At 38.2% G+C, this 22,422-nt stretch overlaps 1 protein-coding gene across 1 annotated transcript in view; it reads right to left on the bottom strand.

Annotated features, from left to right (window-relative positions):
- The window catches only part of Gpr158 (G protein-coupled receptor 158), a gene marked incomplete at its 5' end in the record, with an annotated part of 394,159 nt that overhangs the window by 122,131 nt on the left and 249,606 nt on the right, over positions 1 to 22,422 (bottom strand). The window contains one exon of the mRNA XM_033759660.1: positions 8,985 to 9,053. Coding sequence (XP_033615551.1) covers positions 8,985 to 9,053 — 69 coding nt within the window. The remainder of the gene's footprint in view (positions 1 to 8,984; positions 9,054 to 22,422) is intronic.

Here is a 22,422-nt window from a genome sequence, read left to right on the forward strand (position 1 = left end):
AAAAAAAAAAAAAAAAAAAAAAAAAAAGAAAAAAAAGAAAACAAAAAAAGAAGGCACTGGTGCTGCTCACTTAGCCAGAGACGTGTCTTTGTGTACATGTGACGTGTATACTCATGTCTACATGAGTACAATTGAGTCTCACAGAGAACAATGTGGGAACTCAGTGGGTCTGAATTCTTTTGCAGAAGATGGATCTAAAGGACACAGATAGCTAATTGGAGTCCACAAGGCTCCACCCTTGTTTTAACAACTTACTTTCTATTGCAGTACTGTTTGGGTCCAATATGAACTAGGACATGGGAACAGATGGGCAGAGAATAGCAGTCTAAATTACAATACTGTTCTCCAGTTAGATCTTTTCTGCAAAAAGGCAAGGAAAATGGTATTAAATCTCTTATGTTCAGGCTTTTAAGGCTCTGTCTCTGTAAAGGCCTAAGAGCTATGGTATTTAAGAAGGCTTCCAAGGAAGAAAAAATTGATATTGCTGATGATCCTGTCATCAGATGACCATCTATCTCTCATGGGAATATAGGCATCTCCCATCTGTTCAATAAAAATGTCACACTAAGGAATCGGGATGTAGCTCAGTGGCACTGCACTTGCCTGACAAGTGCAAGGTCCTGAGTTTGATTCCCACTACTGCAAAAAAAAAAAAGAAAAGGAATAGAAGGAAGAAGAGAAGAAGAAGAAGAGGGAAGAGGAGGAGGAGGAGGAGGAGGAGGAGGAGAAGAAGAAGAAGAAGAAGAGAAGTCACTCTAGAAGTTCTCTTCAAACATCTCCTTATAACGCTCAGGCCAGTAAATCAGTCTTCTCATCATATGCTGTCCTCCTCACATGGCTGTGAGCCCCACAGGACATATGCAAAGTGGGGTTTACTAATTTGCCAACTCAAAGCTTATCCTGCCCCTAAGAGAGGTTATGGTAGTAGAGGGAACTACTCAAATCCATGTTCCTTTTTCAGTGGTAGACACCCAATAATGCAAAGAACGGTTAGGCCAATTTTCAGAAGATGCTGGTAGGTATTCAGATGGGTCCCCACACCCCTGTGACCCAACCATTGGACATGGCCTTTCCTGTGTTAAACAATCAGGATCTAGATGAGAAAGGCAGAGAAGAAAAGACCAAAATTATGGCTGTCACTATTGGCAATGCATTAAGCCCACTCATGTTGTCCAAAGAAAACGTAAAGCCAATCAAGTAAAGGTACCTGGTTTAAATGCAAGGAAACAGGATACTGGGCCCTCAACTATACTGAGCCACTGCCAGGACCCTGCCCCATGTCTCAGGCAGCTGATGTGCCTGACTCATGGCACTGGAGGACCGACTTTCCCTCTCCAGAGAGAAGTCAGGCCAGCCAGATCCCCTACACCCCTCCTCTGATGAAAATGACTGAAGCGACTGGATGCAATCTGCAATGCCTCTGTGCATGGACATCTCCACCTCCTGTGAGGAGCCCCAGGTAACCCTGGATGTCACGGTTAAGCAAATTCAGTTCTTTATAGATACAAAAGTGGCTTACCTTGTTTTAACTTCCTTCTCTAAAAAGCCCTCTCCTAGATCTATAACCATAATGGGGTCCAAGGGACCCATAGTCAGAGCTTCTTTACCCCTGCTCTGACACGTCAACCTGAAGGTCAAATGTTCAACTATGTGCTTTTGGTGGTCTCAAAATGTCCCATTCTCTTACTAGGAGATTTACTAGTAAAACTGGAGACAGTCTATCTTTCCAGGCAGGTCACTGTCATTTACCACAAGGTACACCAAAGAAACATTTCTAAAGTCTCTTTGGAAAGGGAAAAGGCAGATAAAAAGGCAAGAAGGGCAGCCTTACAGCTACTCAAGTCCCTACCCTTATTGCCAGTGTCTGAAGAACCATGAAGACCCATCTATACCCCCAGGAAGGTAAATGGACTTAGGAAAAGGGGGAATTAAAGAGGGACTTTGGTGGTATTTACAAAATTAACTGGTCCCTCCTCAGTGGACACAGTGGAAAGCTGGAAAAATCCTTCCTGATTCTTTCCAAATGGGAAAAGTCTATACAGGAAATGGTCACTTGAAGTTTCACAGGACTAGGACTAGAGGCAATCACCGGACAGGTGTGCAAAGCTTCCCCACTCTGTGTCTACAGTAACCCAGGCAGGCGCAAACCACCCCCTCTATTAGACTCTGTGCAGAGGAGAGGAATACACCCAGGGGAACACTGGCAATTAGACTTCACCTACAGGCCACTGTGGGGGGACTTAGACAGATGTTGGTGCTAACTGACACCTTCACAGGCTGTCTGTCAGGTTAATGACCAGAGGATAAAAAGAATTTATACATTTGAAGTGGAGATCCACTGCCCACTGTAGCACAGCTTCCTTGAAGATTGAGGTCTGGGGAGGAAGACCAATTTGCAGGTGAAAGGGAAATGCCCAGGCTTATGGTGCCTTGGGAGAAGAGAAAAAAATATTTAACTGGATTTGAGTAATTTTGGTGTCCTGAAGTTACCTCTTCTTCAGTGAGGCACGTGAAGTAGGTAAATTCATAGAGACAGAAAGTGGAATACAGGTTAAGTGGACCAAGAGGAAGGGGAAATGAGTCTCTTACTCCCATACTTTTTAAACTACCCCACCATGGAACCATGGAACTACTATCCCTATATTATTGTATCCTCAACAGCATTTTTGTGCTACTACGTATTTCAACTTTAGTTTTCTCATTTGCTCTGGTATCAATTCAAATGGATCTAAAGACACCAAATAAATTGCATTCTAGATAAGCTTAAAACATTGACCCTTCTGTACTCTGGTTTCTCTTCAGATCATATAAATCTGTCTTTTAACACTGACCCTTCTATAAAATGATAAATTAAAAATTTTAAACCTATGTTAATCACAGTGGAAGTAGATCCATTTTCCTTGAAGAGTAGGAGGGCTCCTGTGAGAAAAGGCTTATTCTAGGGCTGGAGAAAGGAAAGGACAAAATGAGTAGGGAATACTTCTGCACTAGGAAATAGGAAGGTGCTAAAAAATGACAGGATCACATCACAAGGATAAGGAACCAGCTTGGAGGTGTTTCACCGGCCAAATCTAGGATAATTTGGACATCAACATAAATAGTAACTGTAACAGGTCACTTAGCTGCTTCAGCTATATATGAATGCTTTCATTCTCCTACTCTCCTTCCTTTCCATCAGTTCTCTCCCCTTTGTCTCTCTTCCTTCAAGCTTTATTCAAGGCCACAAAACCCACCTGTTTTTCCTCTGTATCTGGATGATACATCTGCTCTACATGGGCTCTCTCTACATTAATGTCTTTTCAAAAATCCATGTTTTAATTTTAAGCTTTGGAGTGAAAAATGATCTCTTAACTGAGTCAGATTCCATGCTACTAAAAGCAACCTGGTTTTATGTTAGGCTGAAACATAAAATTGGCATCCATATAGGTAAAATAAATCAGAAACTTCAGATGACTCAAAGACATCAAAGCCATCCAAGCTCATATAGATGTTGCATCGCATCTTAGGGTCAAATTAATAAACACAGTATGACTGTGTGTGATGAAACACTCCACTGCACTCACCTGACCCTCGGCAGTGCCCCAGGCCCAACACCCAACCCTCTTCACGAGTGCCACTACCCAGAAGTGGAGATCAGATGCGTGCATGCCAGGTCTTCCGGCTCGGCCTCTTCACTTGGAGCTCAGGGAAGTTTCACGCAGATGGGTCTGCATCTCACACATTCAGTTATGACAGAGGCGATTGTAGGGAAAGACACATGTGAGGCCTACAGGTGACGCCACTCAGCACCCTGTCCATCACCTTGTCAGTCATGACTCCTGTAAGGTGCCCTAGACCCATGGCAACATTTTAAGTTCTCAAACCCAGTGCATTTAGAGCTCATGCCACTTTCCGCTGGATAAGCCCCCACGCATTGGGCATACCATTCCCTAATTAAACTTCATTAAACCTTGCTGCTTCTCTCCTTACTGCTGTGTGCCACGCCCAACTCTTTCTTTGGTGCACACAACCTTTCCAGGACCCATGACCCACTTCAATAAAACCTTGATAAATGGATTCCCTCCTTCATCCTCCATGCCCTTCATTTCCCTGGAGACCTAACAGAGAAAAGGGACGACCCGTGGTCAGAACACAGGACTCTCTGGCTCCCTGTTTGATGCCATTTAAAAGTCTCGTAAACACACTCTGTGAAAAATACCACAGTCAAGAGAGATGCAGACCAGGAGTTAAGAGACTGGATGCTACTCTTGGCTTCTTACCAATCAGCAGAGAAAGTTGAATTGCTGGTAACTTCTCTCAGCCTCTCTTCTTTCATTTGAAAAATGAAGATGTAGAACAAAGACCAAAGACCTTTGTGTCTGATGCCCTCTTTTCCAGTTCTATTATTTTGCAAATCTTTTTTTATGGGACTTGGTGCGGGGTGAGGAAAACAACCTGAAAATAAGTACCCTGTTCACACGTCTTACTCTTTATGAACAGGTATACTGGTCAACCATTCCCTTCTTATTAGTAACTACTACTAACTAGTAACCAGAGTTAGAGGAAAAAGCCTACTCTATTAACTGAAACTTATGCTTTAGTGAAACCAAAATAAACTGGATTTTATACTGCCAATAATGCTTTATTAATTCATACATGTCTTTTCTCTCATATTCAACAAAAATGCACACTGGTTGTTTTTAAGCTCTTTTTTCTTTTACAAATTATATAAAAGCTTTTAGGGGAGTGTGAACACTAATTTGTTCACAAATGTATAGACTTCCAATGAGACTTCAAAGAATCAGTAAGAAAATTCTTTAAATGCTTCAGCTTTCTGCTCCCAATTATAACAATGCTAAATTTGGTTGGATTTTGGTTTGTCCTCATCTGCACAATGATGATAATCTCTAAATTGGATTTCCCAATATAAGCATTGTTATGAAATCGTCTGTAGTCCTAAGATTGCTTAGAAAGGCAAAAATAACTTTAATTCTTGCAAATCTGAACAACAATATGCAGCATAAGAAGAATAAAAAGCTCATTGCATAACACAGTAGAATAGTGCATATCCCCAAAGCTCCCTTCCATGGAGTTTCCAGCCCTGAAAACAACTCTACTTTACTGAAGCATGTGTTTTTATAAAACCGTAACATCCAGTAAAACTTGAAGGAGCAATTTTGCTTTAGCCTATAGCAGTAACTTAGAAAGCAGGCAGGATGTTTAACAAATAAGAGTACCAGTCACACTTACACCATCAAGTGATTAGACCTTTTGGCTACACAAGGTAAACATCCCCAATCCAAAATCTAAAATGCTTTGAAAGTTAGTTTTGGATTCCAGAATGTTTCAGGTTTTGAATTCAGACTGAGGGTGCTTAACTGGTAAAGTCTATGAAAATATTTCAAAATCCAAACAACTGTAAAATCTGCAACACTGTCAGTCCCAGGTATTTCAGATAAGTGATATCCAAATTATATTTGGTTTGCTTAATTGCCTGAACATTGAATTTAACACTGGTCTTTCTTAGAGCAAAACTCTAGCCCAAAGTTACAAATTTCTTTTTGTAGCTTCCAAGGAAGCCAGTGCACCCTGAGCCACTGGTCAGCTTGTTCCTCTCCTGTGAAGAATGCTCGTGTCTGTGTGCCCAAGCTCACCCAGTGTTCCCACAGAGCCAAAGACTCTGCTATCAGTCACCAAAGCAGCACTTTCTTGCCAGGCATGGTGGTATGGTGCATGCCTATAATTCCAGCACTCAGAAGACTAAGGTGGGAGCTAGCTGTGAGCTGAGATCAGTCTGAGTTCAAACCAGCCTGAACTACAAAGAGAGACCCAGTCTCAAAAACAAAAAACCAAAGTCCTGCATTTTCCAATCTCACATATACAGTGAAATTACTCTCCTTTTTAGACTTAATGCTACATTTTAGTACCTTATTTCCCACTATATCTTATGCTGTATTCAAATCTTCATAACCTGACCCCTTCTGTCTTCAGAGCATGAACACTAACTTAATTAAAAGGCAAGGTACACAAGCATAAAATTGGGAGCTACACACTGGGGCCTCAAGAAGGTCCAAAAAGAATTTACGTTACAAATGATGAAACAGTCATATAGTTACACATGAAGTCAGCTTTCTAATGTTTAGGTAGGTAGAATTTGTTTGGTAAGCCTTATCCCCTGGTTTCCTCCTCCCAAACATGTTAGAATTATCAAGAAGTATACCTGTCATTCATACTTGAAAGGGTCTTCAGTGGTTGCTTTGAATATTTAGTGGCTGATAATCCTGTCCAAAAAAAATTTTTTTTACTCTCAAAAAGTACTTCTATCTAACAGCCTTTACAATTCTATAGATTATAGGCTAAAGCTCATTAGTATGACCACTTGATTTGAATAAGTGTGCATCTTATAGGTAACAAGAACTGATTTCTGTGCATGCTATAAAATAGCATTAAAAGGGTCCTGTTGCCTAATTATAGATGCTAAAACAATAGAAATCAGAGTCATTGTTCCTAGACTTCTACTACCAAGCTAATTCCTTGTAAACTGCTCCAACTGTTCACCTTGAGAGACAGGTTATGTTTATTTGAGAACTAAATGAAGGTCAGGGTAGCTGAAGAACAGAAAGTGACTAGAAAAATGGTATCAGATGAGGTTACAGAGGTAGGTAAGCACCACTTTGCATCTAACATCCAGAACCATGTGAAAAGTTTCATTATAAGAACACTGAAGACCACCAAAGAGGTGATACATTAGATTTGATGTTTTAAAAAGATCTCTCTGGTGATTGGGTAGAAAATGGAAATAAAAAAGCAGAAATTCAAGGGGAAATGGCAGCAATTGATATTGTTTATTAAGATTATTTTTCAGAAGACTGAAGTCTTCCCAGGTCTTTCATTACCTTTAGGTGATTCTATGACCTAGTTAAATACCTCCCTTATCATTGTATGGGGAAGATTAAACATTACAATGCATGGCATGCCATTTATGTAGGCAGAATAGACAGTCTCCACACTCTTGGGTGTCTTCTATTATTAATTAGTATGTGTAGCCCCAGGCCAGTAAATTATAAAAAGTAAATAATATGGATGATCTTATGGAAAAATAAAAATTTATTGTCTTGGTCTATTTGGGTTGCCATGACAAAATACTGGAGACTGGGAAATTTATAAAGAAAAGAATTTTACTTTTCATGGTCTGGAGGCAGGAAAAACCATGATCAAGTTTCTAGCATCTGGGAATCTGGTGTGGGCCTTCCTAGTGCATCTTCAGATGATAGAGCAGAGGGCAAAAGGGACCAACTCTTCACTCCTTTTACTGATGCGTTAATCCATGGATGAGGACGCCCTCAAGACCTAAACAATATCCAAAGGCTCCACGTCAGAGACTTACAGGGTGAGGATTGAGTTTATGGCATGTGAGTTTCGGGGGGCAGATTCAGATGATAGCATAAATCATACCTAAACACACTTTCACTTTAAAAGGGAATAGAAAATGTAATTTAAGGCCTGAAGATCAGGACTGCTTGGTCTACACATTGATAAGGGGGAGGATTATTCAGTGAGATAAGAGAAGGAGCAGGGTACAAATCATGGTTAATTTAGAAGCCTTTGTGAAGATTTTAGTTTTCATTATAAACAAAATGAGGAACTTTTAAGAGTTCTGTAAAGAGGAGGAACCTTGTCAGTCTAACTCTGGTGTGAAAACTGGCTGGTATTTACAGAATAGGTGGACTGTAAGGGAAAGCAGAGGCAGTAAGAGCGTGCGGGAATGATCCAGAAGAGAGATCCCGGTTCAGTCAAGGCGGAGCAGCAATCATGGTGGGAACCGGCTGGGCTCTTTGCTTTAGTTTGAAAGCTTTTCTGATGGATGTATGAAAAGGAATGGGGTCAGAAACGACTCCCAGACTTTTGGGCGGAGTTAAGGGAAGAGCAGAGCAGCTGCAGAGATCCAGAGACTAAATCAGTGTGGAAATCAGTTCCTTGGCTAGGAGCACGACAGACAGGAAACTCTGTCGGGCCTTCTTGTGGCGGTCTCAGTTAAACAGTTGGACATGAGCTGGAGTTGGGGAAAAGGTCTGTGTTGAAAGCATAAATGCAGCAGTACTGTCATATAAACAGCAGCATTTAGGACTTTGAGGTTAGACATGAGAGTCAACAAAAACTGTGAGGACAGAGTCTGAAGCACTCAAGAATTAAGGCGGTGAAAGAGAAGTGGGCCGATGTCCTGGCAGCCCTACCTTCTCCTCTAATTTCTACCCATCTTCCAGATCCCTGACTCTCCACATCTTCTCCCCTGGAGTTGGTTAGGTGTCCTTCCTAAGTGTCTTGTAAAACTCTTACTACTCTCTTGGCATTTAGGCTCATTTTCACATAAACTGCAAAATTCTCAAGAGAAGGAATCAAGTTTTTCTTGCTCACAGAGTAGTTCCAGAAATAACCATAGTGCTTAGCACATAATAGCTGCTGAACACAAGGTGGGGACTGGGTTAGGAAGGTCCGTCCTTATCCTGTGATTACAGATGGAGGCACTAGTGTGTTACTGAGTCTACCTGGCTACCCGAGGCAACAGGAGCAAGCACACATTCATTTCATTACAATTATTTCTCATTACGTAGGTTTTTCTTCCTGTTTGTTTTTCCACCGGGGTTTTCCAGCTTGAACTACTTGGTGTGTAGATAAAAGGAGAGGAAGGAGGAGCACCAAGTATGCCTTTCATACATTGCCTTAAGTTTCTTCGTGACAAACTTGGGAAGAAAATATAATTTGTTCCCTTTTCACAGGAAGAAACTGAGCATTAGAAATGATAAGAAGCTTGTCTAAGGTCATACACATGGTAACAGGACTTTGATATTTGTAAAGCCCTTGTGTGTGCATGTGTGTATAAATAAGGGCTTTATAATACGTATGGTGCATGAGTGTGAAAATACGGTGTGTGTATACGTGCATAAAATACTGTCAAAGCAAAGCAAAAAGAATAATTATTTAAAAAAATACATTATGTTACTTACAGGAAAGTATAGTAGCAGACACCCAAAAAGGATTGTTTCCAGCAGGATAAGGCCAGATGCCCTGATGCTCTAAAAAATAAAATGAAAATGTCATTGTTAACTTACATTTCTAGGCATAGAAGAACTTAAACTATTGTGAAAAATGTCTCAACCATTAGAAAAGCGTTCTGTAGGGGAAATTGGTGAATAACTAGCAATCAACTAGTACAGCTGGATAAACAAGTGAAACGCACACAAAGACGAGCCATAAAGGTGATGATGGACTTTGTCACAACCAGGAACTTCATGGGAGTGGAGTCTTGAAAATTATGAATCACTTAATAGTTTGAGCAGCTGAGAACATTACTTTGAAGATTTTTTTTCAGTTCAAAAAATTCACACATATAGAAGATCTTGTCAGTATTTCTGAGACAGCAACCAAAGTACATATTGAATGCTACACCTAAACCATCTCACAAATACTCAAGAGTTTCTGTGGATAAAACAAGCTAAGGTCTTGCATTCTCCATGATACATCTCCTGCTAGGCTAAAATATATAAGTAATTTCCCCAAATCACTCACACAGCTTCACCATGTGAATATGAATCACAGCAAACAACAGAGTATCTTGCCTTGTGAACATGCTTAAAGGTTATTCATCAGTCAAAAGCCAAACGATTAAGTTGATTTTCAGTGTTAAGATTAAGTTTCGCATATTCAGTGTGTTAAGTATAAATACATTTGATAACCTTAAGACATTTTGTTCACTCAAAATTCTTAGCCAGGCATCCTGGTGCACGCCCATAATCCCAGCACTCAGGAGGCTGAGTCAGGAGGATCACTGTTCGAAAGCAGTTTGGGCTACATTGTGAGTTCCAGGTCAGTCTCAACCACATAGTGAGATTCTGTCTCAAAAAGCAAACAAACAAACAAACAAACAAACAAACCCAAAATACCATTTTCTTGTAATAAAATGCCAAGTTGAGGCAAGAAATAAAAGACAAAAATATCAATCTTTGGTTTCAGTGAGTTTAAGTATTAATATATAGTAAATATATTAAGAATGCAAACATAAAAAAGGTCATTCCAGGGTGTCTGTATTTTTATTAAGTATAACATAAGATGTACACACAAACTGCACCTAGTAAAAAGTGTTAACATGAAATTGTTTGTAGTAATAGCAGTTTTGCAAAAATAAAAAATGCTACAAAGCTAAACCATGTGAATGCATTATATTAAAAATAAACTTGTAACTGGAGACCTGGAGAAAGTTCTAGTGTCTCCTCTAAACCCTCCGAGAGTGTTAAACACACAGAGATACTTTATGTAACGATCCAGAGGAACCCAGGGCTTTTATTATAGCAAAAATTTGGGAATGAGAAACAAGTTAGTGAACAGACTTGATTATTTAAGTGGCTTCTTAATATTGGTCATTATTTAAGCTAGCAGATGTTTTAGTGAAAAGAAAATTTTTATCAGCGTGTGTTTAAATGCATTTTGGCTGAAAGAATTTCTAAAATGGCAAAATATATTTGCAAAGCATACCTAATTATGAACACTCTGTAGTTTATCTTTTAAACTTTCCATTAAAAAAGCCACTGAAACTGAGAATCTAAAAGATTATTAGAAAACTTGTGAAATAATCAATACCACACTGGTTGAAAAAAGGGAGGAGATAGGGTGCAGTGGAAAAGACCGACTTTGGAGTTAACTCCATCTCGGTGCGAACGATGAAACAACCATCTTGTGTTAGATGACATTGTACCCTGATGGTTTCACCCATGAAATGAGCATCCTGATACTTAGCTTATTGAATCTTTCAGGTTCACTAAACAGCAAGTATACAAAACGGTGAGTATTGTGCCTAATACTCAATAAGTATGCAGTTTTCAAACCAGGAAGCAGCACCAAGATCATGAATTTGAAAACTACAAAGGTATATACAGCTGGAAGTCAAAATTAGTTTTATTCTTGGGATCCGGAAGAAGACAAAGGCCTGGGGATACGAGGAGTGACTGGAGAAAGAGAGGAATCAAGATATTCCATGTACAGGTACAAGTTCCCTTTGATGAATATGATTGTTATATATATTGAAATCATACCAATAAAATTAGTTTTTAAAAAAGAAGACAGAGGCCTCGGGATAGGAGACCCAGAAGTTCTTCCTTTGGACTATGCGCATGCTATGGTTTGATAGCTTCTTTGGTCCTACAATACTTTTTGGTAGTTTTAGGGCCAGGGGCTCTGTGGCCATGATACAGTCAGCACCACCACGGGACAGCAGCAGAGGTGCTATGTGCTTTTACACATTCAAAAAAAAATTATATATATATGGTGCCTGCTTTTTACTTGGAAATGTTGTAAATGCTTCCGAACACTTGCTCAGCTCATAATTTCATCTCTTAATTTGGAACTCTAACAAGTGGTCCCATGATCACATGCAAGGTGACTATACAGGTGCACTTTCTCCTTTCAGATGAGTCTTTGGTGGAGACACTTTATGGCCTCACAGATGAGCAAGAACATACAAAGTGGCCCTTCAAGGAGGCTCCATGCGCCCCCAAATAGTTTCCCCATGGCTCTGCTGGTTATTTTAGTTATTCTCACTGAACAGTCTTTCGTCTTCTGCTTGGTGCCAAGGATGAGGATACAATTGTAATAAGTCATACGCTGATTTAAGTTTAAACTGAGAGGGAAAGGACTTGTATGGGAGAAGAAGAGCTTGGAAAATGAGATTCATGGGAGAGCTAATGAGCAAAATAATAAGAGGGAAAAATGTCAACTCTTAGAGCTTTGCCTGAGGTAGAAATGGATGGAAATATGTTGCCTATAGTTGTTAAATGAGAAGCCCTTGAAAAACCTACTTGAGAGATGATCAGCAATATATAATATATATTGTATTATTTACATAAAACATATATAAAATAAAACTACATATTGTATAACTGTGTGTATAAACACTAATCTAGAAAATACACATGAAGCTAGTAACAATGATTTCTCCTGGAAGAGAGAGTATTTTTGAGTATAGATCAGTTAACCTGGAAATATTGCAATTTATTTGAAGCAGATATATTCATACATTTCTCAACTATATACTTTTAAATAAATAAATAAAACTAAAGAAAAGCCAAGACATGTCAACAAACTATTACAAAATTCTACCGTTATGTATTGTATTATACACAAAACATCTAACAAAGCTTTCCTTTAATATCCTCTTAGTAAATTTTTACTTAGCATCTATCACCTGCATAAAATTATCAGATGATACCTATATGTAAAAATAGAGTGGGTGGAGTTGGCGCTAATCCTAAGCTGGTTGAGAGTCCAGAGACAGATAAATACAGCTTCAGAGTTTGGTGATAGATGTGAGCGTATTCTACCTATTCCGTTCCCATTCCACCATCAAAGAGGCTAAGCATATTATAGTAATTTTACAATATTTAACTTTACATAAAATTATGTCACACCCAATTTCTAAATCCCATAATCCCTGGATGTAAAGTGGAAAGGCATAGGATGGTGTACATTTACATACGCCATGAAATATCCCTGGGCTGTAACTGCTGAGAAAGCCAAGACAGTGGAAGGGAAGAATGTTAAATTTTAAAAACTGATTAAAATCGTTTGTTACTATTTCCCTAATTCTACAGGGACTAACTGCTTCATTTATAATTTTTAAACACTATCAACCTCTGGGGAACTTAAGATACATCTTGCTAAAACAGTTGATCTGTTTTTGATTGTTTCCAATTTCTTTATCCTTGCAACATTTAAATCTTTGTATTATTAAAGAAACATCTGTACATGAAGACATCTTTATACAGATGGACCTCGCAGTCTGATAAAAGTATGAGACAGCAGCAGGATTCTGTTCTGAAGGGGATGAACTAGCACAGGCGCAGATGATAAACCACGACTCCACAGCTTTATCATTTAGAAAAAGAATTAGCAAGGCTACCAGGAATCAGACTCATGATGTAGTCTTTTTCTTTTATTTCTGTTTCTATAGAGAAATCCATGGACAAAGAAACTTCCTATGAAACCTGACAAATATCTGACATGATTATGCAATAAAGATTGAAAACAAGATGTAACAAATGATACTTAAAAGATTCTCAACACTAAGAAATACAGGGATACCATTTTACAATAATTTTAATACTTATTTAAAGGAATGAGAATAGGCTACATATAATTTGAAAGTCTGCATGAAAACTCCATCAGGGTCAGAGAAATTAGTCAAAAAATAGTTGCCCAGTGACAGGATTTAGCTTAGTGGCACTGTGCTTGGCTTGCAGGCACAAGGTGCTGAGTTCAATCCCTGGTAACAACAACAAAAAAAACAGTTGCCCAAAATGTGGTTACTTAAAATCAATTTTAGTTTTTCAAGAGAATTATTAGGGGGAAAAAAGGCACAAAAAAAAAAAAAAAAAAACAAGAGGTATGGCTAAGACGAGACTACTAAAGGGAAATACCGTAGACCCTTGAGTTGCGACTGGCCTAACACACGAACAACTTGGATTATGATTGGAATTTTTGTGTTTAACTTACAGCCAAAGTCTTGAGTTATGACCTGAATGTCAGCTACGTGTGCTTCCAGATGGTCTCCGACTTAGATTTAATCCTTAAAGAGTTCTGGAAGGAACATTACAGTATCCTTTCCTGTGTGAGGTAAACGTAATGTCTAAGGACACTGAGATCTGCCTGTGCACAGGAGAGAGACCTTGAAGCCTGTGCAGAGGAGCGTGAGCCTTCAGTGGACAATCTGAGTTACAACCAGCCCTTGGAATGAGTGGAGTTTGTAAGTCAAGGGTCCACTGAAAAGTAATTAATAGAATTTCAAATTCATAGGGTAAACCACACAGGCTTCATATATGGATAGTTTGGAATTTGTTGGATATTAATTGCATTGCCTCGGGCAACTTACTTATCTTCCTGAAATGGTAAAGTGGGTGTACGAATGCCCAGCTTGCAGCACTGTTACAAAGATCAGCAATAACGCTGCAGTGCACAGAGCAGGTGCTCCATCAGCGGTCGGTCCTCGTGAATATTTCATGTGCAGACTGGGAAATGAAATCAACAGAGAACCGAAGCTCGCTCAGCTGCTGAATGCAAAGCCAGGCTCTCAGAAGAACCCTGTCTTCCATAGCTGCTGGTACTCAGGTCCGTGCTGTTTCCCCTGGACATCTGACCCTCAGTGATTTTTCTTACCCCACATAAAAAGAACAGGAAAACAATAAAAAACACAATAAAACATGTAATACTACCACAGTATTTAAATATAAAATATAAGTAAAGATTTAGTTCAGATGTTATAAAAATTTACTAGTTAATTTAAAATTTTGACAGTTTTAAGATATTGAAAGAAATTGTCACATTGCTCTGAGTAGATTTTTTTTTCATATCTAGGACTTCAGAAGAAAACCAATTTTTATTCAGTATTACAATTCCTGGCTGAGTTTCAAGACCTTCCAGAAAGTTAATTTATCCTATAATAAAGTCCAGAGTGCAACATACCCTCTCATATTCTTTCAAACAATGCAGTACATTAAATGAAGAGAATTAAATCAATGATATTACATACATATGAAACTAAAAATAACTCATTCATTACTGATTATGATTTGCCATCCCTTGCTGGGAGAAAGGTCCTATCAGACCTTTCTATTGTGGCAGAATTAACATGAGAAGTTTTCCTATTTGTTTTGCTTTCTGCAGATAATGTGAACAATTAAAAGTGTTCCCTGCAGCTTCATCTGATTTTATGTCAGAATTTACGATTCCTGAAGTTGCGCTGGATGCACAGCAGGGGATTTTCTGCATGACTTTCACTCAGCCCCTCACTTCCCATACTTCACGTTCATGTGCAAGGCACCTTCTCACCGCATCGACTCCTGCCACGACTCTTCCTCTCAGTCCCACATCCTTGCAAAGATGCTTCAAGGGGCCAGGCATGGTGGCGCACGCCTGTAATCCCAGCACTCCGGAAGCTGAGCAAGGAGGACGGCTGCAAGTTCGAGGCCCGCCTGGGCTACACATTGAGCTCAAGGCCAGCCTGAACTGCATAGAGGGAAATAAAAAGATGCCCCAAAAATGCACCCTAGTGCCTTAGGTAACTGTGCCATAAACTCAAATGGGTTGAGAAAGGCCTAGGAGATGAGTAGAAGACCACTCCGCGTGGGTCAGAGGGCGACCAGACGGTAGGCCCCAAACCGAGGAGGAAAGACCCTGGATGCGAGTGGTGCCAACTGATACGCTTGTAGCCCAAGGGGAAGAAAGAGAGACGTTCTCCCTTTGCTTCCTCAGAGGAGCCTGCGGAGTTTCGTCTCAGTTCCTTCAGGCTTTCAGCACAAACTCCTCCACCTTCCCGGCAGAGGCTCTAGCTTTCGGTCATGGACAGGAACTGGACTCTGCAGTGAGCTTTAGGCCCTTGATTTCTGACTGCATCCTTGGACTGCAGAGCACGGCTGGCCCTTCTGCATTCTTCCACCCTGATTCTGCAGGTTGGGATACAATATATGGTACGTATTACCTTCCACGCCACTTCATTTACGGAGACACACACACACACACACACACACACACACACACAGTATATGTGCATATATACAATCTATTCCTCTAGTGAACCTGATATTCCTACACTGAAAGGCAATGCCCTCTTTATCTTCATTTTTCCCATGGTTTCACTACAAAAATACTCAAACTTAGCTGCTGTTTTTCTGTAATTTATCTGCAGTCTTCCATTGTCTTTTCCTTTCAATACCACTTATGTAGAATAAGTAAAATCACATTTCATACAGATAAATGCTCTATCAAACAAGCATAACAAGTGAATGGTGAAGACTGAAATACCACAAAAAAAGAGTCTGCCTTGGGAAGAATTACTGTAAATACAGTGGTGTGAAATTATTGCAACATAGTATGTCATTTGCTTAGATTTTACAATTCATTAAAAGCAATTCTATTAGTTGATGTATTTTTCAAACACAAAGTAGATCATGAAAAAAGTCACACATTTTTCTTCATGATAAAATGCTAATGAAATGAACATAACTGAAACAAAAAGTATTATTATTTTAGTTTTTTATATTAATGACATAAAACTCTTTTGTCACTGTTTCAAAATACAATTCTTTGCTACACTAAGATAAATTCAAATATTTGGTTTGGTACCATTGCTTTTTAAAACATAATTGTATGTTATATTAGAAAAATTCAAGCATCTGATTCCCAATTACTTATGTGTCTAGCTACTTTTTCCTTATCATTGGAATAGAGCTTTTTATAAAATTGTATTAGCCCGAGTTTGCAGTACACAATGTTACATTGCTCGTGGGGAGTTGGTGCAAGGACACATCTTAATCATTTTTACACTGCCACCCCCTCCCCTACCTCCATCTCTTGGTTCTCTTTCTATTTTCAGAAAATCTACCTCCCTGTTTGCTATCATTGATCTTTTATTTTGCTATTTACTTACTACTTTGGGTTTCTCGTATCAGAGAAACTGTATGATATTTAAACTGTGTGTCTGATTTATTTTCCTTAGCATCACGGTCTCCAGGTGTGTCCATTTTTTTACAAATGTTAGCCATTCAACCGAACTATTCTTCTTCTAGGTATCTTCCGCAAAGAACTAAAGATACCGTGTTACAGCGACACACGCATGCCCATGTTTATATCAGCAGAACTCATAATAACTAAGGCTTGGAAGCTGCTTATATGTCCATCAACAGAAGAACGGGTAAAGAAAATGCCGAATTTATACACAACGGAGTTCTAAGTAGCCATAAAGAAGAATACATTTGAGTGCTGTTTATACATTTGAACACTGCTTAATCTTGGAACTTGCTTGTTGTTTTAAAATTCGATATGTTGAAAACAGTGAGTTGCAAGGTATTTCAATGCTCACATTTAGGCAATAAAGCTTATCAACTGCTTGCTGAACAACCATAAATATCTTCTCGGTCTTCTTAAATAGGAAATAAGATGCAAAGACAAGAATGCAATTTCAGCGGACTGTGATGCTTATTTTTAACACACTGTATGCTCTCCACAGCATATTTAAAGTTTATGGAATGACTGGGAAAAGTGTAACACAATGAAATGCCTCACATATTGTCTGCCCTTTGAACGGCCTAACCAACTTGCTTACGATCCTCATTTTACTGCTCTTATCACGACCCTTGTGTCATGTGCGCCCACACACAATTTTTATTCTGATAAGACATTTAAAAATCAACTCGGAAATGTACATTTCATTTAGAAATTATTATGAAAATCATTTCACTTATGTACATTTCACGTAGAAATCAAGAAGCGATCTGATGAAGTGTAACAGGCGTTCCCTATCTGCAAAAACACTACGCAGCTCTAAAGCCTCAGATGGTATCTGACAGGTGAGCAACAAAGTGGATAAGGGGATGGAGAAACAACCGCCACACGGCCGCAAAGATACTGAGGACCAAACTGCAGAACTCCATGTCTACAACAGCTGAAATATTTATAGACGTTATGGAGAAAGGTGGATTTTAACTTGCCTCAAACTTAGGAACATTAAGAACCATCAAACAGGCAGTATAGAATTCGGTTCACTTTCAGTGGTCAGTGCTTCAGGTTGTCTGCCAGAAGACAAAGTGGAAAGGGGAAGTCGAACGTTAATTATTTAGCATCTTGCTTAAATTTTCGCTGGCAAATCTAGATGTTTGTGTCACTAAATTCTTCTGTTTTAATCTTTATGATTACCAGCAAATTAAAGCATGTTTGCAAATAAATAATTATCGTGATATTTTGGTTTTATTTTTTGTATCACCCAGGAAATATTTTTCAAATAATTGATTCATAAGTTTTAATTAAGTAATAAATGCTAACCCTTCCATTCAGAATTCAAAAGGTCACATTAGCTGATGGATGTTTTAATTAGTTTTCTTCTTCACCATGACAGATCTTTTCCCCTAAATTGTATTATTTTGTGCATTAGGATTGGACTATCAACTCAAAAGACACAAGAGAAATAATTTAAGCATACACAGAAATTTGACAATAAAAGAATTTGACACTAGGGAATTGTTAAGACAATATTAAAACATCAAAAGTTTTATGATATGACATATAGCTTTAAAAAGCTATTATGTTTACCCTCAACAAAGCTTGAACTCTTACTAAATCAATTTTTTTGAAGTAACATGCCTTTTAAATCTTGGTAAGCTAATTTCTCCAAATATAAATCTTCAGCCCTAACCTCTACTTGAATCGCTAGATTCTCATATTTCGCTTGCTTATAAGACATTTTCATATAAATGGGCTCCTCGAATTCAATGTGTAAAAATCTAAATTTTTTCCAAACCCTTTACTCTTCAGGGTCCCCAATCTCCTTGAGGCTAATTGATTATTTATTCATAGTATATTTACATTGTAGTCAAACTATATCTGAATGATATATTTATAGGCTAGAAGTAAAAGAAATGGATTTTAGGAAATATTCATAGTTTTGGTATTTTTCAGAATTCCCAAATTTTTGTTGACCAACTGCCTCACTCAACTGATGCACGATTGACTAAATACATGATTAAATTCAAAAGTCATATCCATGCTGATACGTGGTCGAGAGAAGAGGATAGTCTTCATTTTTAATATAAAGAATCTTCTGCGATTTAGTGACTAAGTTAAATATCCAAAGTCTCAAGAGGAAGAGAAGAAACAGGAGAAAATATAAGAGAAGAGAGATTGAGGACAAAGAAGAAACTATCTGAAATACCTAGTTTAATATAACTACTGCTTCTTACTTCACAGGGATGAAGATAGGAGAGACAGGGTGGGTGGAAACAGAAGGAGGCAGTGAAGCAGGCAAAAATGAAGCCCTCTTGTCTTTCTCATGGACGTGTTCCAATGTATTTATTAGAATGTCCTGTCCTCCTCATCTCCTCCACCTCCACTGACCAATAATTTCATGTCACTTTTCCTGTCATTCCATTAAGGCCCACCCTCTTCAAGTGAGATAGAGATACCACAGAATCCCTTATACTCCCTAGTCCCCAACTTTCAATATATTTCATGCTTTAATCTTAACCATCTCTAACAAAGTAAAAGGGCATAATTATAACTGAATACTACTACTTAATTGCTTTCACAGGCATAACCTGGAAGACCAAATAGCCAATGCTTAAAATCTAAAAGCAAAGATCTTTCATTCTTAAAGTTAGAGAGTGAGGCAATGGACCTTCCCTGTCCCTAAACATCCATGTCTATGACTGTTTCTTCTGAGATTGATCTCATGTGGAAGTTAACCAAGGTACTGACTGACATTAAATCAGAAAGCCATCTTCCACATCTTGTGTTGAAGCAAATTTTCACATTTCAAAAATGTCTTTTATGCTTTGCATAAATTTCACCACAAATGAATTTTGTAAAGCTGCAGGATTCAAGATCAATACGCAAAAATCAGTTATGTCCTGTACACGAACAATAAACTATCCAAAGGCGAAATTAAGAAAGCCACTCCAATTTCAACAATATCAAAAACAATAAAATGCTTAGGAATAAATTTAACATAAGTGATGAAAAATCTATATACCATGTTATTGATGAAAGAAACTGAAGAAGATATAAATGAATGGGAATATATCCCATGTTAACATATTGAAAGAATTAGTATTGTTAAAATATCTACATTACCCAAAACTATCTACAGATTTAATGGAATCCCTATCAGAATGGAAAAGATGTTTTTCACAGAAATAGAACAAACAACCCTAAAACTGAAGCCACAAAAGAAAAACTAAAGCAATTTTGAGCAAAAACAAAAAGCTGGAGGCATCAAAGCACCTCACCTCAAAACATACTACAAAGCCATAGCAATCGAAACACTGTGGTACTGGAACAAAAAAGGACATGAAACACAGTGGGACAGAATTGAATACAAAGACGTAAATCCATGCATTTATGCTCAATTAATTTTAAACAAAGGTACAAAGAACACACAATGGGGAAAGGACAATTTTTTTTCAATGCTCGGTATCAGGACAGCCCTATATCCACATGCAAAAGAACAAAATTAGATCCTTTGTAAATTTAATCACACCATATACAAAAATCAAATAAAAGTGGGTTAAAGAGTTACAGGAAACATCTGAAAGCGAAACATTCCTAGAGGAAAACACAGGGAACAAGCTCTATGATACTGGTCTGGACCATGATTTCTTGAGTATGAACAAAAGTGAAAATTGATGATGAGATTACATTAAAAAGTAATCTTTCAATAGGAAGAAAATGGTTAGAGGTGTAGGGAAAGTGGGAAGGGTAGGGGAAAGGTAATAAGGAAAAAGAAAAAAATATGAGAAAATGAAAAAATGGAAGTAAAGTGTTTGTAAATGGGGAGGGGAGGAGGGGGTGAAGGGAGGGCAGGGACAAGGGGAAAAAATGAGAACCAAGACCAGTCATGTAAAGGTACAAGATCCCAATAATGAATGTAACTGTACTGTATACCTAAAATGTACCAATAAACTCAATAAAAAAAAGTAATCTTTCGTACAGCCAAGGAAATAATCAAGACCGTGAAAAACTAACCTGTGGAATGGAAGAAAATATCTGAAAATGATACAGCAGGCAAGGGGTTAATATCCAAAATACAAAAGACATGCAAATAACTCAAGAGTAAAACAAATAATCTGATTAAAAAAATGACAAAAATCAGAATAAATATTTCGCAAAAGAAGACAGCTGTTACCTGAAAAGGTGCTCAACAGTACTAATCCAGAAAGAAAAAAAAAATATACAAAAATCAAAATCATGGTGAAATATCTCACACCTGCTATAATGGATACTATCAAAAAGGTAAGAGGTTACAAGTATTGGAGAAGCTGTGAAGAAAAGGGAATCCTGCGCACTGTTCGTGAGATTGCACATTATGGAAAGCAGTGTGGAAATTTCATAAACGATTAAAAATAGAACTGCCTTATTATCTAGAAATTCCACTTTGGAGTATGCACAAAAGAAATGAAATGAATAGGTCAAAAACATATTTTCATTCCCACGTTCAACACAGCATTATTCACAAGAGCCAAGATTTTAAATCAACCTAAGGGCCCATCCACATATGAATGGATACAGGAAATGGAGAGATGGATCAAGGGGTGCAAACCTTGAGTTATGAGATGAACAAGTTCTGAGAAGCCAATGTATACCATGGGCGGCAAAAGATGTGACAGTTAATTTGATTGTGATTATTATTAAACTATGCTTACCACAGCTATATTGTATACCTTGGATGTATACTTTCACTTATCAATTAAATATTTTAAAATAGAAGAGAACGTGCTACTTTAACACATCTGAGCTGCGTATGCTCCCTGAGCCTTTGCTGAGGCCACCCCTCCAAAAAAGATATGCTTCCTCTCATTTATTTCTTTCTTGAGACAGAAGTTTGTACAGTGAGGAAATTATATTTGCAGGTTTATGACTTAATAAATATCATGGCATGTTGAGTGAATTTCACTTCAAGGTGCAGAAAAACAGTTTTCTTCCATCTCCGTGAACACATTCCAGTTACTTTAGTGTTCTGTTTCTTTCTTGGCTACATTAAGAACATGAAAGAGATGGACATGTATAACTTCCAGGAATAAAACAACTGACTTCAGGGAAAGCGCGGGTGAATCTAAAACCACCGCACTGGGGAAAGTAGGGACCTAGAAATCCATCCATCATTGCTACTTGACCCATTCAACATGTTTCCCCGCCGCCCTTAAGTGAGGACACATTCTTACCTTAGCATAACATTAGTAAGTGCAGTCCTGAAGAACAGAAAGGATGGTGTCAACGATTACGACAACTAAACTTTTGTTAAGTCATTATGTTAAGCACTTCCCGTTTATTAACTCTTATAAAAGAGTTAAAGCACCTCAACCAAAGCAGGCAGTCTAAGGAGGTTAAAAACCTTGCCCAGGGACACTGACAGAAAGAAATATATATCACAGGAGTATTACTCAGTGTTGCCCTAGCACCTCCAAAATCCAATTTTGTGAAGCTGTCACTTGAAACAGTGTCTTGAGAGCAGCTTCTGAAGCAGTCTTCACTGATCTCCCTCTGACGCAGACAAAACATGAAACAGGAAGCCACCACCCTGCTGTGAGCAGGGAATTCAAAACAGAAGCAAAAACGGAAGAAAAATGTCAAAAATTATTTGTTTTCACAAATAATTGGGAAATGTAAATAAAAACTATGTTGCCATATGGTCCTTCAGTGTCTGCAGAAAATGGGCTCCAAGACGACCTGTAAACATCAAAGTCTATGAATGCTCAAATTCCTTACAGAAAATGGTGCAATCAAATCTCTAAACTTATCATTCCTAATAGAAGAGAAACACTAGATAAATAGTTGTTACATGTTTTGTTATATGTTTTTTGTTACATGTTTTGCTTAAGGAATAAGTACTGGAAGATGTACATATATATATAT

This window comes from Fukomys damarensis, unplaced genomic scaffold (genome assembly GCF_012274545.1).
Source record: "Fukomys damarensis isolate Sample0158 unplaced genomic scaffold, DMR_v1.0_HiC HiC_scaffold_37, whole genome shotgun sequence".
NCBI lineage: Eukaryota > Metazoa > Chordata > Mammalia > Rodentia > Bathyergidae > Fukomys > Fukomys damarensis.